Here is a 20,638-nt window from a genome sequence, read left to right as displayed (position 1 = left end):
TTTTGTGGGGTATTTTAAAATTTTTGTTCCAACAGTAAACAGTACCAGTAGAATTTGTATTCAGTCATCGATAAGTTATACTCTTCACCTGGCGAGGATATTAATAACTATGTATAATAATTCATTCCAAAAATTACTGAAGGAGTCACAGACAATTACATTGTAACTGTCACATTGATGTTTTCAGCATTGTTAACCTTTAGTTTAAGCCAAATAAAAGTCCATAGATTAAGAAGCCCTGCCACTTTGTTCACACTCATCTGGCTGCATTATTATTTTATCAGGCCGTAGATCCTATTGTTTGTGTGATTCTCAGGTTTTATCATTGGGCTTACGCTAATCAGTTTATATAATCTGGATAGATTGACCTTTGTTTGACCTCTGATGAGTTTATCAGGAAGACCTCGAGCCGATATCTCGCATGTGACGGGTAAGTAGCATGTCAATACTAATCCATTGTTTGTGACGTTTTCGGTATTGTGGATATGGCCAGGCGACAATGAGGACGATTTTACTACTTTCTTTATTGTTATGTAAGTCCATATGTATATGAACCGTTTTACATGAAGGATAAATATAAATTAACAGAAAATAGTACCTCTCAATTTACTTACTGAAATAGATTGTCAAGGAATTCAATTAACAAGCTTAATTACGTCTATTCAGAAAGTGACCAATTTGTAATTTATTAGTAGTCATATTCATCGCTATCGTCTTATCTTCTTCAATACCCAACGCCGTTAAAACACAAATGACCACTGATAGTATTGTTTAAATCCCCATAGGTATAATGATTACAATTATCATAGATCAATATTTTTTTTTCCAGGGAAGGTGTCTCCGAGTAGTGCTGGAGCCTACACATACCACAGCGTGTACGACTACGGACTGTAAGTTATTTTTGAAAAGTAATTACCAGAATGTTTGTTGATAGGCGACACGTCCATATCGGAAATTAATCCCATTTTATTATAATGACATATTTTTATCGTCGGTTTTATTTCGCTTGAATACTAAATATATATGGTGTGTAGCGCCCCTGGACTGAGGGTTATATTTGTGATGTGTAGCGCCCCCGGACTGACGGTTATATTTGTGGTGTGTAGCGCCCCTGGACTGACGGTTATATTTGTGGTGTGTAGCGCCCCAGGACTGACGGTTATATTTGAGTTGTAGCGCCCCTGCACTGACGGTTATATTTGTGATGTGTAGCGCCCCTTCAGTGACGGTTATAGTTGTGATGTGTAGGGCCCCTGTACTGAGAGTTATTTTTGTGATGTGTATTGTCCCTGTACTGACGGTTTTATTTGTGGTGTGAAGCGCCCCTGGACTGACGTTATATTCGAGGTGTGTAGCGCCCCTGGACTGACGGTTATATTTGTGATGTGTAGCGCCCCTGTACTGACAGTTATATTTGTGGTGTGTAGCGCCCCTCGCATGTGGGTTAATGTTGCATTTATAATTAAAAAGAACAAAAAACATCATGTTTTAATATAAATTCAATATTTAATGATTTCCCGGTTAGTTCTGTTTGTTTTTTTGTGATCGGATTTTAATGTTAGGTGTCCAACGTCTTTATCGGGATGTTTTCGTCGTTCCTCGTGTTCTCGCGTGGTCACGTGACCGGCACGAAGGACTACATTAACACTTGGTCGGTAAATATGGCCAGAGCACCCGACCAACGTATTTTGTCGTACAAACCAATATGATACACTTATTCATCGTGCTAAGAAACCGAGAAAAAGTGCTGTACATTCTTCTATTTATTCAAGTATGGTTACATAACGGTGTTATAAACTGGTGTTAATTGAAGAAATGCCGATTAATTGACTACTTTTTAAGTAATTTTGACGATGTTTGTCATTTTCGTAAGAATGTACAGCACTTTTCGTTGCTCTCATACAATTACCTTCACGCTCGTACCTGTTTCATAAGTATTGATTTAGGGTAGTCGGGTGCTCTAGGACGATTCATAGAGCAAGTGTTAATGTTCATTCTCCAATATTGGAACTCTTCAGTGTTTTAAGTATCGAAATCGGCATATAGTAACGAACAGACGTTAATAAACGAATGCAATGGATCGTAATTAATTCAATTAATTATTTACAGATGATTTCCAAAGACATAAGGTATAGTTAGAAGTTTTCGGCTGTACACATGCAAGTTTGTAAATTCGTCACTGTGATGAAACCATCGTCCTCGTCGTTGCCATGACAGCCGATCGAAGCTGCGATCACGAATGCACTGACAAAGTGAAAGTTGAAGTAGTTTTCGCAACATGCGGTTTAAACTTAAAATTACAATCACACCTCATATTGATTGGGGTTGTTTCATCATACCTGATCAATTGAATTATCAGAAAACTAACAAAAACATTAAAAAACACAGAATGAAGCCTTCGTGTCAGGCAGTGCAGACACAACGCGGGATCTGTAAACAATGTGACGTCATTGGAATGTACAAGTTGCAACAATGTACAACAATGTATATTTTACATGAATACACTAATGAGCAACAAAACAGGACGCAACATTAACCCACATGCGCTGGATTGACGGTTATATTTGAGGTGTGTAGCGTCCCTGGACTGACGGTTATATTTGAGGTGTGTAGCGCCCCTGGACTGACGGTTATATTTGAGGTGTGTAGTGCCCCTGGACTGACGGTTATATTTGTGGTGTGTAGCGCCCCTTCAGTGACGGTTATATTTGAGGTGTGTAGTGCCCCTGGACTGACGGTTATATTTGTGATGTGTAGCGCCCCTGGACTGACGGTCATATTTGTGGTGTGTAGCGCCCCTGGACTGACGGTTATATTTGTGATGTGTAGCGCCTCTGGACTGACGATTATATTTGTGATGTGTAGCGCCCCTGGACTGATGGTTATATTTGAGGTGTGTAGCGCCCCTGGACTGACGGTTATATTTGTGATGTGTAGCGCCCCTGGACTGACGGTTATTAGCTCACCTGGCCCGAAGGGCCGGTGAGCTTATGGCATGGCGCAGCGTCCGTCGTCCGTCCGTCAACTTTTCCTTTAAATCGCTACTAGTCCTAAACTACTCAGTGGATTTTGACCAAATTTGGTCTGAAGCATCCTTGGGTGAAGGGGAACCAATTTTGTATAAACGGTGGGTCTGGCCCCCCAGGGGCCTTAGGGGAAATATAACAAATTCTTTAAAATCCTTCTTCTTCTGTAGAAATGAAGGGATTTGATTCATATTTGGTCTGAAGCATCCTTGGGTGAAGGGGAACCAATTTTGTATAAACGGTGGGTCTGGCCCCCAGGGGTCTTAGGGGTGGGGCCCAATAGGGGAAATATAGCAAATTCTTTAAAATCCTTCTTCTTCTGTAGAAATGAAGGGATTTGATTCATATTTGGTCTGAAGCCTCCTTGGGTGAAGGGGAACCAATTTTGTATAAACAGTGGGTCTCGCCCCCCAGGGGCCTTAGGGGCGGGGCCCGATAGGAGAAATATAGCAAATTCTTTAAAATCCTTCTTCTTCTGTAGAAATGAAGGGATTCGATTCATATTTGGTTTGAAGCATCCTTGGGTGAAGGGGAACCAATTTTGTATAAACGGTGGGTCTGGCCCCCCAGGGGCCTGGGGGGGTGGGGCCTAATAGGGGAATATTGCATATTCTTTAAAATCCTTCTTCTTCTGCAGGAATAAAGGGATTTGATCCATGTTTGGTCTGAAGCATCCTTGGGTGAAGGGGAACCAATTTTGTATAAACGGTGGGTCGGCCTCCCAGGGGCCTTAGGGGCGGGGCCCAATAGGGGAAATATAGCAAATTCTTTGAAATCCTTCTTCTTCCGTAGGAATAAAGGGATTTGATCCATATTTGGTCTGAAACATCCTTGGGTGAAGGGAAACCAATTTTGTATAAACGGTTGGTCTGGCCCCCAGGGGCCTTAGGGGTGGGGCCCAATAGGGTAAATAGGGTTAATCCTTTAAATCGCTACTAGTCATAAAGTTATAAATGAATTTGAACCAAATTTGCTCAGTAACATTCTTGGGAGAAGGGGAACAGAGTTTGTATACATTTTTACTCTGAACCCCCAGGGGCCTGAGGAGCGGAGCCAAATAGGGGAAATAGATATTAGTCTTTAAATCGCTACTAGTCCAAGTTTTTAATGGATTTTAACTAGATTTGGTCAGGAACATCCTTGGGGGAAGGTGAACAGAGTTTGTATTAATTTTTACTCTGAACTCCCAGGGGCCTGAGGGGCCGGGCCAAATAGGGGAAATAGGGTTAATCTTTTAAATCACTGCTAGTCATAAAGTTATGAAAGAATTAGAACCAAATTTGGTCAGGAACATCCTTGGGAGAAGGGGAACAGAGTTTGTATACATTTTTACTCTGAACCCCCAGGGCCCTGAGGGGCGGAGCCAAATATGGGAAATAGAGATTAGTCTTTAAATCGCTACTGGTCATACAATTTTTCATGGATTTTAATTAGATTTGGTCAGGAACATCCTTGGGGGAAGGGGAACCGAGTTTGTATAAATTTGTACTCTGAACCCTCAGGGGCCTGAGGGGCGGGGCCAAATAGGGGAAATAGGGTTAATCCTTTAAATCGCTACTAGTCATAAAGTTATGAATGAATTTGAACCAAATTTGGTCAGGAACATCATTGGGAGAAGGGGAACAGAGTTCGTATAAATTTTTACTCTGAATCCCCAGGGGCCTGAGGGGCGGGGCCAAATAGAGGAAATAGGGTTAATCATTTAAATCGCTACTAGTCATAAAGTTATGGATGAATTTGAACAGGAACATCCTTGGGAGAAGGGGGAACAGAGTTTGTATAATTTTTTACTCTGAACCCCCAGGGGCCTGAGGGGTGGGGCCAAATAGGGGAATAGAGATTAGTCTTTAAATTGCTACAAGTCATAAAGTTATGAATGAATTAGAACCATATTTGGTCAGGAACATCCTTGGGGGAGGGGAACAGAGTTTGTATAAATTTTACTCTGAACACCCAGGGGCCTGAGGGGCGGAGTCTAAGAGGCCCAAGGGTCTTTCCCCACCCTAAGGGACTTAGTTTCTTCAAACACAATTAGGTTGTAAAAATAATCCATAGGGTCTTTCAGTCCCTTAGAGAGTATCATGTGTATGAATAAATTGAACATGAACATTATATTGACATTTGGTCAAATCCAACCAGGTGAGCGATACAGGCCCCATGGGCCTCTTGTATTTGTGATGTGTAGGGCCCTGGTCTAACGATACAATTTTTTGTGTTTATATAGAACCCCATGGACTGAGATATATTTGTCGTGTGTAGTACCCCATGACTTACAGAATCTATTTTAATTTCAGCTCGACTGACCAGCTTTCCTGGATTGTCGTGGGGTCCCTGATAGCTTTCGGAATCTTCCTGGTAGTAATCATCTTGGTGTGTAGACAGTGTGGTTGGTGTAGTTCCCCACATGTACAGGCCACAGGCCCCGAGTCTTCACACACACGCCCACTTCATACGCATGTATCTGTGGTCGACAATCAAAGCATAGGTATATTGTGTATATTGTTTTCTTGTGTTCCAGAAAAGTGTGTATTGGGAAATTAATTTAGAATCAACATTCTATCTTCAAGGTCATCGAAACAGGACAGTTAAAACTGTATATGCTAAATATGGCTACTCAGGCCAAATTTCACAGAGATTACTGAATCAAATTTAAAGACAGATCTAGCTTTTGTCATGTAATTTTTAAGAATGTTTGGTTGAATAAACCAAAATGTGTGGAAAATGGAAGTTTCATGAGAACATGCATGTGGTTCACATATTTTGTACAAAACAATCTTGTCTTTATACTTAGAAGTGCTTGTAGGATGCAATAGGGGTAAAGACATACATATTGACTGTGTTTGGAACATGAAATGTAAATGGAGGTTGTGAATACACACAGATATAGCAGGGATGTACATGAATACACACAGATATAGCAGGGATGTACATGAATACACACAGATATAGCAGGGATGTACATGAATACACACAGATATAGCAGGGATGTACATGAATACACACAGATATAGCAGGGATGTACATGAATACACACAGATATAGCAGGGATGTACATGAATACACACAGATATAGCAGGGATGTACATGAATACACACAGATATAGCAGGGATGTACATGAATACACACAGATATAGCAGGGATGTACATGAATACACACAGATATAGCAGGGATGTACATGAATACACACAGATATAGCAGGAATGTACATATTTCAATCATCACAATGCTCCGTTTGGATACCACCAAGACTTCTGAACATACAGTAAAATTTGCTTACTTATCCTAACAACAGTTTATGTTGCTGAGTTCAGAGTTCTTGATAGTGTCTTATAAAAACATTTTTGATGACTGAAATACTTGTTGATGTACAGTATTTTGCATAATATAGTTCAAAGCTACCATTTGTATTTTAAGGTAAAAAAAGAATGAATGTGCATGCGTTTTAGATTCTTATCCAGTCAAATAAATACCCCTATTGCAGCTTATTGACACATGTGAGCATAATGAAATAATTGATTTTTGCAACATATATGTCATAAACATGAGCTCACAAGTTCTCTGTAAACATGCATTTTCTTACGTTTTGGCGAAATTAACAAACAGCTTAACAAATTACATGTTGAAAACCGAGGCTTATGGTTAGTCGAAAAATGTTAGATGTTCAGTACAACTGGAAACTTTAGACAGGCACTGTCGAAAATTGGCACAATAATGTGGGATTATAAATCGGCTGACCAGTGGCCTCTTATGTAATACTTGCAATTGATCAAGTTACTTATATTAAATTGCACAAAGTAGTGATTTATAGCCTTGTTGCAATATTACTGGCTATATTTAGCTTGCCCTTAATTGAATACTGATTTCATTTCCAGGTTCGTTCCAACAAGTTCATCAGTCCCCAGATGCATCCAAGCTTCCTGGCCTGCCACCTTATGTCCGTGACTACGTACCTAGTGACTCAATAAAATCTGTCCCTCCCCCGTACACAGTTGAGGCTGAGCCATGGTGAAACCAAGGTGATGATGGCCGCGGGACATGCTTCTTTTATTTGAATCAGTTTGATGATCATAACATCAAACAGCCTTAATGTATCTTGTTCCCGATTTCAAATCAGAGACGATATTCGTTGCTCTATGGCACATGCGTTGTCTTGACAATACGTTGATAATTATTTATGGAATATCATGTTATATATGTGAGCTGACAAGTTTTATTCTTAACATTAAAATACATGGTATATGTTGTGAATCAAAATTACCAGGTGTGTATTTATAATGAATAGTGTTTAAGGATTTATGTTTTCTTGTATAGAACCACAGCGACATATCAAGTCATAGGTAAACAGAAAACCACAGGGATATATCAAGTCATAGGTAAACAGAAAACCACAGCGACATGTCATAAGTCATAGGTAAACAGAAAACCACAGCGACATATCAAGTCATAGGTAAACAGAAAACGACAGGGATATATCAAGTCATAGGTAAACAGAAAACCACAGCGATATATCAAGTCATAGGTAAACAGAAAACCACAGCGACATGTCATAAGTCATAGGTAAACAGAAAACCACAGCGACATGTCATAAGTCATAGGTAAACAGAAAACCACAGCGACGTGTCATAAGTCATAGGTAAACAGAAAACCACAGCGACATGTCATAAGTCATAGGTAAACAGAAAACCACAGCGACATGTCATAAGTCATAGGTAAACAGAAAACCACAGCGTCATATCAAGTCATAGGTAAACAGAAAACCACAGGGACATGTCATAAGTCATAGGTAAACAGAAAACCACAGGGACATATCAAGTCATAGGTAAACAGAAAACCACAGCGACATAGCAAGTCATAGGTAAACAGAAAATCAAAGTGTATATAAAGCCATACGATATTATAGTAATGTGTCTTTGAGATTGACATTCTTAAGCACAGTAGCCTGAAAGGTATTTGAAGTGGTATACCAAAAACTGAAGTTGTCAGGGTTATAATCACATCGTCACAACAGCTGTCAGATCCTAATCATATCCAAGGTGATAATCACATCGTCACAACAGCTGTCAGATCCTGATCATACCCTAGGGTGATAATCACATCATCACAACAGCTGTCAGATCCTGATCATATCCACGGTGATAATCACATCGTCACAACAGCTGTCAGATCCTGATCATACCCAGGGTGATAATCACATCGTCACAACAGCTGTCAGATCCTGATCATATCCAGGGTGATAATCACATCGTCACAACAGCTGTCAGATCCTGATCATACCCTAGGGTGATAATCACATCGTCACAACAGCTGTCAGATCCTGATCATACCCTAGGGTGATAATCACATCGTCACAACAGCTGTCAGATCCTGATCATACCCTAGGGTGATAATCACATCGTCACAACAGCTGTCAGATCCTGATCATATCCAGGGTGATAATCACATCGTCACAACAGCTGTCAGATCCTGATCATACCCAGGGTGATAATCACATTGTCACAACAGCTGTCAGATCCTGAGTATTATAAGAACAGACCACGATGGTTACCGGTACCTGAACATAACCACTGCACTTATATCATTATTGTCAGGTACAACACCTAGTTACGTCATTATTGTCAGGTACAACACATAGGTACATCATTATTGTCAGGAACAACACCTAGTTACGTCATTATTGTCAGTACAACACCTAGTTACGTCATTATTGTCAGGTACAACACCTAGTTACATCATTATTGTCAGGTACAACACCTAGTTACGTCATTATTGTCAGGTACAACACCTAGTTACGTCATTATTGTCAGGTACAACACCTAGTTAGGTTATTATTGTCAGGTATAAGTTATCCAATTTCAATGACCATGTTTTAATTATAAAGGTAAAATAACTGCACTTATTAGCGAATCTTGTCTGTCATTTTAAGGCAGTGATCACAAGTCTGGCCTGATTAGCAGGAAGATGAAGTAGAGAGTAGACATGGATCGTTTATGTAAGGCCATACTGAGCGAGTCACAGACAGTACCACCGACATAGATATACATATCATGTCTGATAATGCCAAACAATCTAAGCAGTAATTGACAATTATTACTGAGAAAAGGTTCTCCCTACCAATAGGAATACAGTCCTGCTTACATGTACAAACTTAAATATTTTGAAATTTGCAAACAAAGATACCATGAATTGCATCTTAAATAGTTTCTATAGTATGCAGAAATGGCAAAATTGGTGAGTATCCATAGTTTTCAGCATAATGCACTCTGTATCCCGATTGATGTGCATATGAAGTTTCTTAAACCATATCTGAGGCATGGTCCTGCGATGACAAACTTAGTGATAAAGTTATGTTTCCATGGTTACGGACACTTTCTACCATGAAAATGCTACAGTAGCAAACGGCACATGCATATAGGAGATTATTGCATTGAGTAATCTTGACCATTATTGGAGATATACACTGGAAATAGTATCCACCAAACAGACAAACCCTGTTGTATATCTCAGTTGAACAAATTAAACAATAAACAATACTTAATTAATATTGTCAACTTTAGCACCAAATTAAACATTTCCTCTTTGTAACTCTCAGTTCATTGACTTCCAGATGTCACATATTACCAAAGTCTGATGACTTCTTTGTCACATGACACTGATTGCAGTTCACTTCAGTCACATTCGTCATTCCTTTGATGTTAGATCACTTAAGTGTCATTTGACTGATTTTGGAAAACTTGTGTCACATGACACTGATGTCAGATCAATTGTGTGTCACATGACATTGATGTCAAATCACTTGTGTCACATGACATTGATGTCAAATCACTTGTGTCACATGACATTGGTGTCAGTTTCCTTCTGTGTAATGCAACTTTTTAATTTCGGATCACTTCTGTCACACGTCTTGGATGTCACAAACCACTGATTTCAGATCACTTCTTTGCCACACGACTGCTATTAGATCACCTCTGTGTCACACGATACTAATGTCAAATCAACTCTGTCACATGACACTGTTATCAGATCACCTCTGTCACATGACACTGATGCCAGATCACTTTTGTGTCACATACCTATACATGACATTAATTTCAGATCACTTTTGCATCACATGGTATTGACATCAGATCACTTCCGTGTCACCATACTTTTTCTTTCCTTTTTTCTTTGTCTGTCTGTTCTGTGGCCAGGATTTCTCAAAGTCTTCGGCTTTAACAGCTTGAGGATCCTCACATTTTTCCAACTGGTTTTCTGAACTTGCCTTACAAGTAAAGAAGATTGTTTAAGTTAGAAATTTGCCTATAACAACTATTCATACATGTAGCATTATTTCTATTCTCCAATGCTATATATATTCATTGTCTTTTAACAAACTGTGGGATAGGAATATTCTACACTCGGGTGTAGAATTTGGGGCCAGAACCTCATGAAGCCTTGGTTCTGACCCAAATTCTACACCCTCGGGTAGAATTTCCCTATGCCACATACCTAACATATGATGGACTCCATTAAGACAATGCCACAACATTTAGATACCTGTACTGACATGTCTTAATGTCTTTCTGTCATCAAAGAAACTACAATGTACATGTGTGACATCAAACATAAACTTACTTGAACCTCCTACTGAAAGAACTTTTCCTTGAGAACAGACAACTATAAATATTCTATAATTAATGCAATATCCAAAATATGTATTTCTGTACATTCAAGTATCTAAGTCATTATATTTGTTCCAATATTGATGTCAGTTTCATTTGACCTCAACAGATAAACTGTTAACCCCTTTGATATATTCCGTTCTCCTAAGATTCTGGCACAAATACAGTATACATGTATGATGATGATATGTACGAGATACTAAGAGGTATGTTATATAATTACCTGAGCCTGAAGGTCAAACCTCTTTTTTAGTTTGTCCTTGATCAGGAGACCCTTTGTGAGCAGTTTCCAGTTAGCTATCACACGTTTCTCCTTTTTCTGAAATTACACCGATTATGTTGATGTTATTTCAACTTCTAAGTTTGTTTTCCACTAGTCAGTGCCAAAGTATGTTACTTGGACAGTAACAAAGTTGTTGAGGCTCTCATCATCAGTTTGGGTACATATTGTTTGAATATGCTGAAGTGGATTTTAGGCAGTTTCTAAACAAACTAATATGAAGGAAGTACTAAATACTGTTACATTATAAGTATAACCAGGCTTCATTATTCAATGCTACATTGTATATAGTCACCAACATATTTTCCTTTTGTGGTCATCATGCCTAATGTCTATAGGGAACTAATTAAAAAGAGGGCTATTTAGTTTAGAATACAGGTCTAGACATTAGTATAATCTATCACGGGTCTGTTCCGTGGACAAGGATATCTCAACCCGAGTGTAAGAGTTTGGCCAGTCAGCAAGAGGCTGGCCAGCCAAACTCTTACACGAGGGTTGAGATATCCTTGTTTGCAGAACAGACCCATGATTGATTATTTTTCTCACATACTTGCAACCAAAAGTAAGTTTTTATAAAAGTTTTTGATCACGCCATCTTCAATGCTTCTTAGAATGTGTGTCAAAAGTTATGAAGTCATCATTTACGACTTGGTTACTCAACGTAAAATGACGACGTTATGTTATTGTGAGCAGCGTCATATAGCGCGGGCCGGCTGTCTTTAGCCCCCTGTGTAAGATGGATTTATCTTTTCCCTAGCAACCGCCGGATAACCCTGTGAAGTATGTGAGAAATGATACTCATTGACAGCCAGTTGTAATCACTTTTCAGGGAAAGAGTTCACTATTTCTCAGTGAAATATCGACAACTGATCCTAAGTCTTGACTGATGTGAAAATGAGATAAAAATCCAGAGATCAAGATATTACAGTTAATGTGGAAATTAACGCCAGTGGAAAATTTAGACAAAATCTGCTAAAGATCATTCGGCTGTGAAAATTACCCCAACACATATTATTTTGTGATGTTATATTGTATTGATAGAACACATGCAAAATAAAAAAGGTACAACACTTTAGTTTACCTATCAAAATTGTGAAATTAAAACCCTTCAGTTGTACTGAACTTTATATTGCTATGATAATACATGTATTTAAATGAAAAGAAAGTTTAAGAAATGCCTTCTTGAAAAAATCAAAAATTGCACAGAAGCAGAGCACAGCATAATAAAGGCATGGTGGTGAGCAAACAGGGTTGTACATCTTTATTTGTGTGGGTCATAAATTCTGGTTATTAGCTCATTTTACAGGTCATTATCGAGCATGGATACTTAAGTTACTGACCTCAGCCTCCTTTTGACGCTGTACCTCCTGATCCTCATCCCAGGCAGCCAACAGAATATCTTTGTGTTCCTCACATACCACAAAACCTTCCAGTCTACAACAAAGTCATAAATCATCATACCCCTTCAGACTACACATTGAAATAATATAACCACAGACACATCCTATAAAACAGATCGGTGTGGTACCAGGTATATTTAGTATGAATATATAGATATGTCTGAGTGTACAGTTAAAGACATATACAGATAACTTAAATGTTTTCAATGAAACAGGGAACATTCTGGGTAAGTGAGGTACCAAATGTGTCGGTAAAGTCTGTCGGGAATGACAGTGGAGCATAACCAGGACACAGTCAATACCCAGTACTTACATGAGGTGAGAGAAGCCACAGTGGGTATCCCATCATGGCCGGGACAGTCAATACCCAGTACTTACATGGGGTGAGAGAAGCCGCAGTGGGTATCCCATCATGACTGGGACAGTCAATACCCAGTACTTACATGAGGTGAGAGAAGCCGCAATGGATATCCTATCCCATCATGACTGGGACAGTCAATACCCAGTACTTACATGGGGTGAGAGAAGCCGCAGTGGGTATCCCATCATGACTGGGACAGTCAATACCCAGTACTTACATGGGGTGAGAGAAGGCGAAGTGGGTATCCCATCATGACTGGGACAGTGAATACCAGTACTTACATGGGGTGAGAGAAGCCGCAGTGGGTATCCCATCATGACTGGGACAGTCAATACCCAGTACTTACATGGGATAAGAGAAACTACAGTGGGTATCCCATCATGACTGGGACAGTCAATACCCAGTACTTACATGGGATGAGAGAAGCCGCAGTGGGTATCCCATCATGGCCGGGACAGTCAATACCCAGTACTTACATGGGGTGAGAGAAACCACAGTGGGTATCCCATCATGACTGGGACAGTCAATACCCAGTACTAACATGGGGTGAGAGAAACCACAGTGGGTATCCCATCATGACTGGGACAGTCAATACCCAGTATTTACATGGGGTGAGAGAAACCGCAGTGGGTATCCCATCATGACTGGGACAGTCAATATCCAGTACTTACATGGGGTGAGAAAAGGTGCAGTGGGTATCCCATCATGACTGGGACAGTCAATACCCAGTACTTACATTGGATGAGAGAAACCGCAGTGGGTATCCCATCATGACTGGGACAGTCAATACCCAGTACTTACATGGGGTGAGAGAAGTCACAGTGGGTATCCCGTTATGGCCGGGACAGTCAATACCCAGTACTTACATGGGGTGAGAGAAACTGCAGTGAGTATCCCATCATGACCGGGACAGTCAATACCCAGTACTTACATGGGGTGAGAGAAGCCGCAGTGAGTATCCCATCATGGCCGGGACAGTCAATACCCAGTACTTACATGGGGTGAGAGAAGCCGCAGTGGGTATCCCATCATGGCTGGGACAGTCAATACCCAGTACTTACATGGGGTGAGAGAAGTCACAGTGGGTATCCCATCCCATCATGACTGGGACAGTCAATACCCAGTACTTACATGGGTGAGAGAAGGTGCAGTTGGTATCCCATCATGACTGGGAAAGTCAATAACCAATACTTACATGGGGTGAGAGAAGCCGCAGTGGGTATCCCATCCCATCATGACTGGGACAGTCAATATCCAGTACTTACATGGGATGAGAGAAACCACAGTGGGTATCCCATCATGACTGGGACACAGTCAATACCCAGTACTTACATGGGGTGAGAGAAACCATAGTGGGTATCCCATCATGGCCGGGACAGTCAATACCCAGTACTTACATGGGGTGAGAGAAACCACAGTGGGTATCCCATCATGACTGGGACAGTCAATACCCAGTACTTACATGGGTGAGAGAAGCCCCAGTGGGTATCCCATCATGGCCGGGACAGTCAATACCCAGTACTTACATGGGGTGAGAGAAGTCACAGTGGGTATCCCATCATGACTGGGACAGTCAATACCCAGTACTTACATGGGGTGAGAGAAACCATAGTGGGTATCCCATCATGGCCGGGACAGTCAATACCCAGTACTTACATGGGGTGAGAGAAACCACAGTGGGTATCCCATCATGACTGGGACAGTCAATACCCAGTACTTACATGGGGTGAGAGAAACCACAGTGGGTATCCCATCATGGCTGGGACAGTCAATACCCAGTACTTACATGGGGTGAGAGAAACCACAGTGGGTATCCCATCATGACTGGGACAGTCAATACCCAGTACTTACATGGGGTGAGAGAAACCACAGTGGGTATCCCATCATGGCCGGGACAGTCAATACCCAGTACTTACATGGGGTGAGAGAAACCATAGTGGGTATCCCATCATGGCCGGGACAGTCAATACCCAGTACTTACATGGGGTGAGAGAAACCACAGTGGGTATCCCATCATGACTGGGACAGTCAATACCCAGTACTTACATGGGGTCAGAGAAACCACAGTTGGTATCCCATCATGGCCGGGACAGTCATTACCCAGTACTTACATGGGGTGAGAGAAACCACAGTGGGTATCCCATCATGACTGGGGCAGTCAATACCCAGTACTCACATGGGGTGAGAGAAGCCGCAGTGAGTATCCCATCATGACTGGGACAGTCAATATCCAGTACTTACATGGGGTGAGAGAAGCCGCAGTGGGTATCCCATCCCATCATGGCTGGGACACAGTCAATACTCAGTTTTTTTGCTACTTTGTTTAATCCAGGTACTGAAACACATAACATATAATATTTATGAAATAAACATTTATTTGGAATATTCAATATTCCGGTAAAAGTAAGATAAAAGCATGTCTGGTAAAACTCCAGGGTTAGTAGGTGTGTAAGAGTAAAGTAATTTAGAATTATAACGGGGTAGGTCAATTCTCTCCCATATGGTGTCTTAGAAAGTTTATATGAAGAGTTTCTTCTGAATAGGTTCATTGAACTCTTGCAATGATATCTAACACAAACCCCTAAACTGGACCTCACTTCACTTCCACAGCTGTCATCTCAGGAGGAACACATACCACTAATTTCTAATTATGCTATATGTGCAGGATTCACGAAGTACAGTGAACATTTTGAATGTTAACATTTTGAGCAAGTCAACATTTATGCAAAATTTGTTCCCCTTCCCCAAAGGATGCTTCCGACAGTCAAAATCCATTCAGTACATTATGACTAGTTGCTATAAACGTTGATGGACGAAGCACGCTGTGCCATGGCATACGCGTACTGGTCCTTCAGACAAGGTCAACTAAATATATCCATTATGTAAGTCTGTTCAATTCTATTTCAAAAGTTTTTGTTGTTGTTTATGGATATGTGAAAGACTATGATCAATAAACTCACCTTTCAAATGCACAGTTCCAGCAGGTAACATGGATGGTTTGAAGAGTTCTACATTCCCATACTCATTCCTTGGAACCTTACCCTAAAATTACAAAATAAAACAACTCTCATACTTAAATAATCTATAATAATTATACCAATAATCAATTACAATACAATCTTTTTCATTATGCCATCTTTTTTTGTTGTTTAATTTCTTAATCAATGTCAAAAATATTACCTCATGAAGCCCTCTCCAATATTATTCTATTTGTTAATACAGACAACCTGCATTTAAATGTAAAGACTTCAACTGTTCCTTTTATTCCTTAATACTTTAGACATGATTTAAACCATTTTTATGAAGTTTTATAATATCATAAGAAACCACATCGTATCTAAGGGAAGTAAGCACTGATGTCCATGATACATCTAAGGGAAATAACTCACATCGACTGCTGGTGGTGGAATGTAAACCTCTGTCTGCCACTCTCCAAATAGTTCAAGGTCAAGGGCGTCTGGATTTTCCTTTGGTCGATTCTTAAAATGAATATTTATCAAATCCTGTATCAATGTATAGGATGAAACATTTGCTGTGTAAAATACATTTGATGATTTTTTAGCAGATTTGCTAATACATAGATGTATGTAAACATTAAATTATTATCAAACAACCGACTTGTTCTGCCCATCATATCAATTTAGGTAATAAAATAAAAGTGAGAATACACAAAAAAAAATTTTGATATGATAATGATCAGATCAAGCATTAGATATCAAAGTAAATAAGACTGAAATTAGTAGTTTTCAAAATTTCATATTCGACCTCTGTGCATCAGTATAGATATCAGATTTGTGTATATACCTCTGTGAATCAGTATAGATATCAGATTTGTGTATCTAACCTCTGTGAATCAGTATAGATATCAGATTTGTGTATTAAACCTCTGTGCATCAGTATAGATATCAGATTTGTGTATCTAACCTCTGTGAATCAGTATAGATATCAGATTTGTGTATCTAATCTCTGTGAATCAGTATAGATATCAGATTTGTGTATTAAACCTCTGTGAATCAGTATAGTTTATCAGATTTGTGTATCTAACCTCTGTGAATCAGTATAGTTGATCAGATTTGTGTATTAAACCTCTGTGAATCAGTATAGATATCAGATTTGTGTATCTAACCTCTGTGAATCAGTATAGATATCAGATTTGTGTATCAAACCTCTGTGAATCAGTATAGATATCAGATTTGTGTATCTAACCTCTGTGAATCAGTATAGATATCAGATTTGTGTATCTAACCTCTGTGAATCAGTATAGATATCAGATTTGTGTATTAAACCTCTGTGAATCAATATAGTTTATCAGATTTGTGTATTAAACCTCTGTGAATCAGTATAGATATCAGATTTGTGTATCAAACCTCTGTGAATCAGTATTGATATCAGTATTTCCTTTTAAACCTTTGTTAATCAGTTAAGTTTTCAGAATGTCAAATTAAACCTCTGCTTTTAAATTAATTTGTGGAACTTGGCATAACATCGGACAGTTTGTGAAGTAATGTTCAAAGTCACAACTGTATGTACAGCTGCTATTACAATCTATTGAAGTATGAAGTACAGAACCATCAACTAAATACCATTTAGGTTTGAACTTACCCATTTAGGTCTGGACTTACCCATTTAGGTCTGGACTTACCCATTTAGGTCTGGACTTGACCATTTAGGTCTGGACTTAACCATTTAGGTCTGGACTTACCCATTTAGGTCTGGACTTACCCATTTAGGTCTGGACTTGACCATTTAGGTCTGGACTTACCCATTTAGGTCTGGACTTAACCATTTAGGTCTGTACTTACCCATTTAGGTATGAACTTACCCATTTAGGTCTGGACTTACCCATTTAGGTCTGGACTTACCCATTTAGGTCTGGACTTACCCATTTAGGTCTGGACTTACCCATTAAGGTCTGGACTTAACCATTTAGGTCTGGACTTACCCATTTAGGTCTGGACTTACCCATTTAGGTCTGGACTTAACCATTTAGGTCTGTATTTACCAATTTAGGTCTGGACTTACCCATTTAGGTCTGGACTTACCCATTTAGGTCTGGACTTGACCATTTAGGTCTGGACTTACCCATTTAGGTCTGGACTTACCCATTTAGGTCTGGACTTACCCATTTAGGTCTGGACTTACCCATTAAGGTCTGAACTTAACCATTTAGGTCTGGCCTTACCCATTTCGGTCTGGACTTACCCATTTAGGTCTGGACTTAGGTATGGACTTACCCATTTAGGTCTGGACTTAACCATTTTGTAGGACTCCTCACGTAGCTGTCAACAAATAACATCTCATTACATATAATAAACCTCTCCTCACCGAGCTGTCAACAAATAACATCTCATTACATATAATAAACCACTCTCATCACCTAGCATATGTACATGGAAAATTTGACTTCTTAAGAGAGAATTAACTCTTACAGACTCTTTCAGAAATCAGTATCATGTATGAAGAGATTTTCACCTCACTGACTACATACATGAATACTCTTAGCTTTAAGAATACATTTTTGTTATTGATACATAATGTACTCCAGCTCTTACTCCTACATATTCCATTTAAAATGACTAATTATTGGAAAATTTCAAATCTCAAAAATTTTCCAGTTTCATTCAATTGGATACATGAGATCCAGTAATTTTAAATAATAAATTTAAAGTAAAAACAAATTATTTCATAATGTATATACCATGTAGGCATCTTAAAACTATGATATAACACATTAAATTTGTCAGAACACTTAAATAATCTGTTCTCTGTCTCATGGTCAAGTACTCACTCGGACTGCACGTCCTTCCTTTAGCCAGTTTTCTCTGGAATGTAACTACAAAACAAAACATTACCATACATATAATCCTTTCGAATTGATACCACTCAGTAATTAGTTAAAAAGCAACAATATTTTGTCGCTTATATAAATCCAGATGTAACAAAAGCGTTCAATAGTAAAATACTAATCTAACTTGCTAGTTCTTCATAGTTCTAGAGAAGTCATTTGTTCTACACACACCCAAATAATGTCCATGAGTCAAGAAAGTCTGTTAAAAAGTCATCAAAATGAAATTTTGTTATTGATGAAACAATGGATGATGATAATATGACACATATAACAGGAGTAATGTCTGAAAGTATATCTGTTTCGGGTAAATTGTACGTCATAACCAACAATTAAAAGTTATCCTCCTGAAGAGTACTTCGTGGGGACTGTTTTCTCAAGAAATTGTTCTGATGACGACCCTGCGACAGAGTCGAGACTATAGTCGACAAATAAAGATGAAGCTAACTGGTAACATATGATGCGGTTATTATCCCCTCTCTACGATACTACTTACCACATGGACACAATCCCGTGCGTATACAGGCTCTCCCCTGATAAACCCCAGTGGTACAGCAGAGTTAGGGTAGATCGCTTCAAACTTTAGCAGGTGACGCTTTAACGCATACCTTTATAATAATAAAAAAAAGATTGTCACAATTTTAATGAGCAACAACATAGAATACAAATCTGTATAGAGAAAATGTTAACAATTTGTCCAACACATCACATTTTAGTTCTGAAACAGAGATGAATATTGATAAAGTTTGTCAAATGCTGACACATTGAATATTCTGTCTGTGGGTATAGTATGGATCAGAACTCAGGTTTGCTGAGGCATTAACCTCAAATGGGACACTCAAGGGCGTAGTGTACAAGTAGATGATGAAGTTAATCTTTGTCGATTATACCACATACATATCAATTGGGTATTAGTATAAGACTAGTTGGTGGAAATACAGAAACACCTCCATCTATCCACATGAACAGTTTCAGTGACTTGGAGATGTTATGTTTCAATGATTTGACAAAATATTGGGTAAGAATTTATACTTCAATGACTTAATTAAGCATTGCATTAAGAAGTTATGTTTCAGTGACTTGGCTAAACATTAGATCAATAAAGAGCCAAACGTCTAACCATTCACTTTTGTATAGTATTGTCTACATTGTAACTAAAGCACCAAAGTCTGACTCTTCTGACGAGCAGGAGATTTACTCACAAAGGATGTCCTTTAAATGCTCCCACACTCGTCGGCATTGGACGTCTGATCAGGTTGTCTTTGAAAAAAATACATACATCGCAAATAATGTTTAATTAAGAATAAGAATTCATGAGATTTCTGTAAACTGTTAAAATTCCAATACTGACCAGTATACACCCAATAATAGACAGGATATTTCACTTAGAAAGTAAGACATGATCAAAGTACATAATAAAAGTATATAATAATGATGTTAGCTTCTGTGACCCTTGCCCTTCTGATACATCATTATATTCCAACACGGACGAACTGGTAGTGATTTTAGAATTTTGGTGCTAACTATATCTAAGCCTTTTAACTATTTACCTTTAATGGCCGTATCCTCCCGGTCTACAGCACCTGTATCAGGGTCTACATACGGGACAAACGTCTCCTCTATCCAATCCGGGTCTGTTCTCAGTTTACGAGTGTCAGTCAGCCAGTTGGCTGAATATCTGGCTGTCACATCCTTTATATATCCCTCTGATAACAGTAGATATTTACTTAATTATACCTAACAAAAGGGAGATAACCTCTGTTGGCTGTCACATCCTTTATATATCCCTCTGATAACAGTAGATATTTACTTAACTATACCTAACAAAAGGGAGATAACCTCTGTTGGCTGTCACATCCTTTATATATCCATCTGATAACAGTAGATATTTACTTAATTATACCTAACAAAAGGGAGATAACCTCTGTTGGCTGTCACATCCTTTATATATCCATCTGATAACAGTAGATATTTACTTAATTATACCTAACAAAAGGGAGATAACCTCTGTTGGCTGTCACATCCTTTATATAACCCTCTGATAACAGTAGATATTTACTTAATTA

General features: G+C 39.0%; 2 protein-coding genes across 2 annotated transcripts in view; one reads left to right on the top strand and one right to left on the bottom strand.

Moving 5' to 3' along the window:
- Nucleotides 1-400: 400 nt before the first annotated feature.
- On the top strand, nt 401-7,282 carry LOC117331772. The gene is made up of 4 exons (XM_033890650.1): nt 401-533; nt 830-890; nt 5,321-5,511; nt 6,901-7,282. The coding sequence occupies exons 1-4, from the start codon at nt 500-502 to the stop codon at nt 7,035-7,037; spliced, it is 423 nt and encodes a 140-aa protein (XP_033746541.1). The 5' UTR covers nt 401-499; the 3' UTR covers nt 7,038-7,282.
- LOC117331771 (DNA repair protein complementing XP-C cells-like) overlaps nt 7,219-20,638 on the bottom strand; it is a 30,505-nt gene continuing 17,085 nt past the window's right edge. The window contains exons 12-22 of the mRNA XM_033890649.1: nt 20,123-20,278; nt 19,775-19,832; nt 19,069-19,180; nt 18,516-18,560; nt 17,962-18,006; nt 16,117-16,206; nt 15,688-15,769; nt 14,969-15,062; nt 12,307-12,400; nt 10,910-11,005; nt 7,219-10,286 (exon numbers count right to left, since the gene is read on the bottom strand). Of these exons, the coding sequence (XP_033746540.1) occupies nt 10,149-10,286; nt 10,910-11,005; nt 12,307-12,400; nt 14,969-15,062; nt 15,688-15,769; nt 16,117-16,206; nt 17,962-18,006; nt 18,516-18,560; nt 19,069-19,180; nt 19,775-19,832; nt 20,123-20,278 (1,010 nt within the window). The 3' untranslated portion in view covers nt 7,219-10,148. The remainder of the gene's footprint in view (nt 10,287-10,909; nt 11,006-12,306; nt 12,401-14,968; nt 15,063-15,687; nt 15,770-16,116; nt 16,207-17,961; nt 18,007-18,515; nt 18,561-19,068; nt 19,181-19,774; nt 19,833-20,122; nt 20,279-20,638) is intronic.

The sequence above is a fragment of the Pecten maximus genome, chromosome 7 (assembly GCF_902652985.1).
Source record: "Pecten maximus chromosome 7, xPecMax1.1, whole genome shotgun sequence".
Lineage (NCBI taxonomy): Eukaryota > Metazoa > Mollusca > Bivalvia > Pectinida > Pectinidae > Pecten > Pecten maximus.
This window is presented reverse-complemented; position numbering and strand designations above follow the sequence as displayed.